Source organism: Sinocyclocheilus anshuiensis, unplaced genomic scaffold (assembly GCF_001515605.1).
Source record: "Sinocyclocheilus anshuiensis isolate Anshui unplaced genomic scaffold, SAMN03320099.WGS_v1.1 scaffold1203, whole genome shotgun sequence".
Lineage (NCBI taxonomy): Eukaryota > Metazoa > Chordata > Actinopteri > Cypriniformes > Cyprinidae > Sinocyclocheilus > Sinocyclocheilus anshuiensis.
The window spans coordinates 236,481-244,144 of NW_015539980.1; the positions used below are offsets into that span (position 1 = coordinate 236,481).

General features: G+C 41.2%; 1 protein-coding gene across 4 annotated transcripts in view; it reads left to right on the plus strand.

Annotated features, from left to right (window-relative positions):
• prdm16 (PR domain containing 16) overlaps positions 1 to 7,664 on the plus strand; it is a 31,639-nt gene that overhangs the window by 6,409 nt on the left and 17,566 nt on the right. The window contains exons 1-6 of one of the 4 annotated variants that reach the window (XM_016484302.1): positions 10 to 100; positions 2,226 to 2,427; positions 3,099 to 3,246; positions 3,708 to 3,861; positions 4,750 to 6,262; positions 6,425 to 6,512. In XM_016484302.1, the coding sequence (XP_016339788.1) occupies positions 82 to 100; positions 2,226 to 2,427; positions 3,099 to 3,246; positions 3,708 to 3,861; positions 4,750 to 6,262; positions 6,425 to 6,512 (2,124 nt within the window). In that variant the 5' untranslated portion in view covers positions 10 to 81. Of the gene's footprint in view, positions 1 to 9; positions 101 to 2,225; positions 2,428 to 3,098; positions 3,247 to 3,707; positions 3,862 to 4,749; positions 6,263 to 6,424; positions 6,513 to 7,664 lie in introns of those variants that run through there. The other 3 variants (XM_016484303.1, XM_016484304.1, XM_016484305.1) reach the window with 3 other exon arrangements.

Consider the following 7,664-nt stretch of genomic DNA (forward strand, 5'->3'; position numbering starts at 1 on the left):
TATTATAAAGCTATTAGAGATATTGAAATAGGGGAGGAGTTACTGGTTTACAGGAAGGACGGAGTTTTCCCCGAGGGCTCAATGGCACCGAACCTGGAAGGTGAGATTAATGCAAGTCATTAGGCACTCTTTTAAACAAACTCACACAGACCACACTCATTCACCTCTGCCAACAGTTAGTAAGATGCTGTATGTGGCCTGTGCTTGTCTCTTGTTAGGTCGGACCATGAAGAAAATACTAGTATTGGCGAATTTGAGAATGAAACGGCAGCCCTATAGATTTTGTTGTGTGTGGTTCATTGCATTTTTATATAAAAAAAAAGAATGCAATAATAATAATCAAATATAATAACTCGTTTTTACACAGATATAAAATATACTGCACACTGTCTGCTTTATTTCTAAATAATTGTTATCATTTTCTTTAAAAGCATCAGTGGTCACTTGTAGTTTCCTTATTAAAACACATCACTCGCAATCTTCCAAATCTTTTTTTTTTCTTTTTTTTTTTTTCCAAGTGATCTGGTAATTTTGGAATTGAAGCGCAGAGTAGTTGATACAGACTAGAAAATTGCAAAAGCACTGAAGTGTGTCACAGCGCAGCAGTCACTCTCCAACACATGCAAAGGGTTTTATCTGATAGAGATGTGTCTCAGATCTCCCTGCCAAAAAGCCAAGAAGAAAGCTCTCCGAGAGAAAAGGGAGAGAGGGATGCCAAAAGATGCAAGCCAGGCTCCGCTCAGACAGATCAATTCAGAGAACAAAAGAAAAGAAACGTAGAGTAGAATGAACATGGTCAGCGAAGACAGTCAGTCAGACAAGAGGCTGAGAGAGACGAACAGATACACAGACAGAATGAGCGCTCTCTACATCTACCTCCTTCTCATGGCTTATCGGTGGTGGAATTTGGAGTGGAGCTGGAGGAGTCTCGAGGGACCTCACCCATGCTCACAGATTAGCCGCTAAACTGCACATAATTGTGTTCCCCCTACATCTCTCCAAGAGCTATTAGTTTCCCATTCCCTGTCGTTTTTCCCAACATTCCTGCCTTTGTCGTTAGTGCTACCGATGGGATGGAGAGATAATGTCTCGAATTCTTTTTTATGGCTCAAAAAATCAGCACAGAAACTTTTTCTTGACTTTAGTTTTCCCCATAAAGGCCTCTTTGGGGTCACAAGGGCATTTTATTCCAAATACCCGTTTATTTTGCAGGAAGTCTATGAGCATTGCCGTGGAGTGTGTTCTGTCAATACGTGTCGCAGAACGTATAAAACATAATATATGGTGTAATCCTAGATAACACAGCATCGGTGCGAGCTTTTCATGGCCTTTGCTTTCAAAACATTGAGTCAAAGAATAATGAAACTTATCCGCCTTGGCCTGATCCGGGCAGTGCATGGAGTATATCAGAGTTATCAATGAGTTTAATTTGAGGATGATGATAGCTAATGCATCAGATCGTAGAGTTTCCTTGCCTTTCCATGCCTCTAGGGTTATCTGTGAACTTGGCTTTTGTGTCAGGATATCAGTAAGGATAAAACAGCCACGTTTTTAGTCATTTAACTTTTCAGTCTAAAGCAAGTCAAAATCAATGACATTTTTAGCTTTAATCTTGTTAGTTCTTTAAAGGTCAATGTTCGTATAAATTTCAAGGTTTTAAAGTTTTTTATATTAATCTTAAATATTTGTATTTGTTATAAAAAATTTGTTTCAGATCGTTCTTTATGCTCGGTTGCTGGCTTATGCTCAATGAAAACAATGTTACTACCAAAATTACATGTATTTTTTGAAGTGATGCATATTTGAAAGCAGCTGTGTTTCGGTGATTTTTAGTGGATGTGTGAAGTCATTTCTCACAGTTCACGCAGGTGTCCTATAGAATAACCACAGGTGCAATTCATCACATTAACTACGGACATGTTCCACTAACATTTTACAACCAGAAAGTGCAAAAATATTTTTGTTTTCATTTTGAACAGTATGTCTATTGTTTTATCATTTAAAACCTCTTTTTATGAAATGTCATGATGGAAAAGTGTGTTTTCTTTTTAAAGTAGCCTAAATGACACTTGATATCTTGTCATCTAATGTAATGCCATTCAGACATTTTTAAATAAGTGTCCAAATACAATTTGAGGTCTTATTCTGGAGACCGAACCTTTTTATAATTGAAAATGACCATGTAATTATTATCGTTGAGCAACTGTGTGATGCCGTCCCCACAGATGAGCAGATGTACCGCTGTGAACACTGTGATGAGCTCTTCACATCAAAGCTGGAGTTACGGCGGCATCAGAAATACTCCTGCAGTTGCAGCAACTCGATGTTTGACTCACTAAGCGAAGACTTCAAACAGGAGCGCGAAGACAGCGATGAGCCGGTGCACGAGTGCAAAGACTGTGAAAAGATCTTCCCTAGCGAGTACAGGTCAGCACACTCCACCACACCGCACAACTTCTAATTACCCGCCGAGCTTTAGTGAACCCCTAGCTGTTAAAATGTCAAACAAAAAGGTAAATGAAAAAGAAACAAAAATCAATGATCAGTTTGTTCTATGCTTTTTCATATTTATTTGTCTTGGTTCTGATCTGGTTTTGCTTTTGCATTGTACCAGTGACCCAACACAGAACCAAAATTGTTTATTGCACATGCGTATGTGTACAATAAACATGTGCATGATAAATATGTTTATCTTACAAAAATGCCTTTAAAATCAAACATTGAAATTTGCTAAAATTACAATGAGCCACATAGGTAAACATTATGAAAAATTATTATCATGACACAGAATGCAAAGGAAAAGCTTGCCGCAAACCATATTTGGCATCTGCCTAATTTGGCTACCAAGTGACCAAGTTTGAATGTGCAGCCTTTAAAAAATAATAATAATAATCCACCTGTTTAAAACATAAGTCTATTTATTTTGGTATTCTAGCAGTATATGGCTGTAGGATTCATTATATTATTTGCATTTAGCATTGTTTTTGTTTTTCCCCTGTGATACAGTATACAGCCTTGCCACAACAGACCAGTTTAGAAACACTGGCCTACATGGTGGTCACACAGAAAATATTTATGGTGTTCTTATGTATTCTTAGTCTCGGGCAGCACATGATCGTACACACAGATGAGAGAGAGTATAAGTGTGAACAGTGCCCCAAAGCTTTCAACTGGAAATCCAACCTCATTCGCCATCAGATGTCACATGACAGTGGCAAGCGCTTCGAGTGTGAAAACTGTGATAAGGTAGGTTATGGTTATGGTGACTTACTGCAACCACGTATATGTTTAAAAGCATTAATTAGATTACATGTGGAAAGTTGAAACATAAAGTGCCCCTGGACTAATATTTAGTTGATGAAAATGAAATTAAAACCTTTTACATTCAGCAGTTTGTTTTAAAATGTCCTGCATTGTGACAAATGAATTTTTAATAAGTACAAACATTCATGTAGTCTCTTGATTAAATTGAGGTCAGAAGAATTATCAGAAGAATTAGCCAAATTGTGTTTAAAATACTGATTGATGGATGTCACTCCACAGGCCGTGTCAACTTTCCAAAAATGTTTCATGTCAACTCTCCGTGTACTGCAAATTTCAAAATATGACACTACAATTAATTTTAATCTCCAAGTAATTGCCTTTACACCATGCTATGTTTGCATAGCACTTTGCACTAAGTTGGCATATTTCTGTGGGTTCTTCAGGTGTTCACAGACCCCAGCAACCTCCAGCGCCACATCCGCTCTCAGCACGTCGGTGCCCGAGCCCACACCTGCCCTGAGTGTGGCAAGACCTTTGCCACCTCCTCGGGCCTCAAGCAGCACAAGCACATACACAGCAGTGTCAAGCCTTTCATCTGTAAGTCTGAGCAGTCTTGTCTAAGCCTCAGATACAATTACCAGTGTCCAAAGACCTCCCGGCTAGCTCCACCCCAAGATTGTGACAGCTGTTGTTTTATAGGTCAGAGCAACTAAATGAAATTCTAGAGCCATTCTTTGATTTGTTTTACATTTGTTGCACTTTTCTTTAGTGCTTTCTTTTTCGCTCTCTTAATTACTCCATTTTACCCTTCTTCTGTTTTTTTGTAACTGCATTTTCTTTTGAGGGCCCATTAGGCTTGTATATGGCTAAGGCAGATTTAATGTTTAGAGGTAAATGTCTTAGCTGCCCTTTTACCAACACTGAGAGAACACCATCTTCTTTTTGCTTGCCTTCACAATGTTCTGTGTGTTACCGTCCAATGTCCAAATGCATGTATGCTGTACCAGTGTACATGTGTTTGTATGTATACAAAATTAGCTGAAATAGCTCTACTATTAATGAAGCATCTCATCAACGAGTTATTCATATGCTAATTGATCATATTTTACCATATAACATTGCCGTGTGTAGCGTTTTTATCTCACCTTCAAAACAGAGCAGAGTCCAGCCATGCTCCTGGAGGTCCACCTTCCTGCAGACTTCAGTTTCAGCCCTTCTCCAACACACCTGCCTGCAATTTTCGAGTAATTCAAACACCTTGATTAGTTGCTTCACATGTGTTTGATTAGGGCTGGAATTCAACTGTGCAGGAAGGTAGCCCTCTAGGAGCAGGGTTGGCTACCCCTGATATAGACAGTGCCATGTTTGCCGAACATAATAAACAGCATGTACAGTTTATTGGTTGATCTAATCAGCTGCCGGATTATCACTGCTATTGAATGAATGAACACCAAATGAAAACAGTATGTTAATAGAATTAACCAGTCATGTGTGTTCTCCCAGGTGAGGTGTGTCACAAATCGTATACCCAGTTCTCTAACCTGTGCCGTCACAAACGGATGCATGCAGACTGCCGCACCCAGATCAAGTGTAAAGACTGTGGGCAAATGTTCAGCACTACCTCCTCCCTCAACAAGCATCGGCGCTTTTGCGAGGGCAAGAACCATTATAATCCCGTAGGCATATTCACAACGGGTATACCAATGACATCCAGTCACATTTTAGGCAAGTCCAAGTCTCATCTTGGCTTGAACCATAGTGGACTTGGCTTCGGGGATTACTTCCCATCCAGGCCGCATCATGCAGGTTTGCCCTTTTCCCCAGCACCCCCTGTATTCCCAGCCCTTTCCCATGGCTTCCCAGGGATTTTTCCCCCATCGCTATATCCTAGACCGCCATTGTTACCTCCTAGTTCACTGCTCAAGAGCCCAATTAGTAACAGTCAGGATGGGAAGCTGACTCCTCTTGATGCTCCTACTCTTTCTGCGGTCACATCCATGAACAACAGAAATAGCAATGTAGGGAGCGGTCTCAGCAGCCAGTCAGAGGAGAATCGCGAGTCCAAACTGGACTTGTCGTTCCACGACAACAAGAATAAAGTGAAGATGAATGAAATGTCTGATGGTAGTGACTTGGAAGATGTTAACACGTCTAGCGGCACAGATCTAGACACCACCACTGGCACGGTGTCTGGCTCAGATCTAGAAAGTGAGGCAGAAAGCGAACGGGAGAAGAGCAGGAGGAAACCAGTGCAGGAGAGCAAGCAGGACGAAGTGAGCAGCAGTTCGGTATCTGTCTCCAGTACAGGGAACCTCCCTTGCGAGCGTCCATTCCTCTCCTCCCAGCATTCATTTTTCCCACCGCCAGAGGAGCAAGCACTTCCACCCTCCGGGGCCACCACTGACTCCATTAAAGCCATTGCCTCCATTGCAGAAAAGTATTTTGGCCCAGGCTTAATGGGCTTGCAGGAGAAGAAGATGGGCTCCTTAAACTACCATTCCATGTTCCCTTTCCAGTTTCTGCCCAACTTCCCACATTCCTTGTACCCGTTCACAGACAGAGCACTCAATCCTGGCATGTTCTTCAAACCTGAGCCTAAATCCCCTCGTGAGCACATACAGAAAATACCTACAGCCACTGGTGTGGATTCACCCTTTGACCTAACCACCAAACCCAAGGAGGTCAAACCTCTTCCTCCACCCCCCAGCAAGCCAGCCTTGCCATCCAATCCCCCCTTGGCCCCTGGCGAGGAACAACCTCTGGACCTCAGCATAGGCAGTCGAAGCCGAGCTAACCAGAACGGTGGTGCATATGAACAGCGCAAGAATCACGCCTATGGTGCAAACTGCAAAGCAGCTAAAGATGAACACCCAGTACTAACTCAGTCCCAGAACTTGCACCAGCCCCAGATGCCTCAGCCGCAAGCATCCCTTCCCCAACAGCAGCCGTCGCTCCACTACGCCAAGCCCTCGCCATTCTTCATGGACCCCATCTACAGGTATTTCAATAAGTAGGTTCTATTGTAAAACCCAACACAAGGACAATTCAAAGCAGTAGCTGGTGATATGTTGAAATTAGACAAGTTATTGGAAAAGTATTGGTACCCAGTAGGTTTACAATCAACCTTCGTTCGTACGTAACCCTTGGTGCTGTTGTCCAGCAGGGTGGAGAAGAGGAAGCTAATAGACCCAGTAGGAGCTCTAAAGGAGAAGTACCTGAGGCCGGCACCACTACTCTTCCATCCTCAGGTATTCTTTACATGCATTTGCTTTACTTTCATTGGTAAAGGTTGTGCTTGTCATTCCATTCAAGCACAGCAGAGCGTGGCAAGACACTGAAAGCACATTCCCAGTGTCCTCCACCTCAGGTCTGTTTTGGTTCAAAGGGAGCCTTGATGTTTTAAAAAGTGCTGACTTCTGATGGTATTTATTTTCATTAGATTATTTTCATCATGAAGATAATCTCGAAAGAGGTATGGCCTGTTTTCTGTCATGCTGTGCATTCAAAATTATTTATCTTTTGCTTAGAAAAACAACCCCCATTGTTTACATTAGTATTTTAAACCTTTCCCACCTTTGACGGTGACAACAATAATGAAAATATTATTAATAATGGCCTTTTGAATTGAAACAAATTATGCCACATACTTTCAGAGTAGACCATTGTCTCTGGGAAGTTCTCCATTGAGTCCCACCGCTAATAACTTCCTAGCATTTCTTTCTTGCTCTGGCTGCCTAGATAATGTCTGCATGTCGATCAGGGACTTCCTGTGTTTGTGTGTAATAGAATGGCCTCTCTTGTTGGGAACGGTCTTATCTGAGCTGTAAATCTGGCCTCCATCAATGCTGACCTACCTCCCTCCAAATCTCTCGCTCTTTCCTTTTCTCTTTTAAGCAACCCCCTATTTAATCAAATGTCTCTATTTTGACTTCTACGAGTGGTATAAAGATATATCTATCTATCTATCTATCTATCTATCTATATATCTATCTATCTGTCTATCTATCTATCCATTCATCGATCCATCTTAAATGCTATCCTATTGCATAGTACTTTTATTCCAGTCATTTTTTTAGATATGTATATTATGTTGACTATATATTTGTCTTAAAGGGATCCCTGGGTATTAAGACTTGTATGGCTTAATATAATGTAAATGATGTCTCTTCCTGAAATATGTAGTAGAAGACCCATTAAAGATTTATGTTATTTTAAAAATCACATCGTTTTATACATATTTTGGACTATGGGGGGCGCCATTATTCTGATGACGTAAAATGGTTGCACTCGGTGAGCTACTGCCGCTACCTGTTGCTAATTTTACCACAACCCAACTCGGAATAGACAACTCGGAAAATAAAATACTGTTATGATGACCACAGCTACTGAAAGAGCTTACA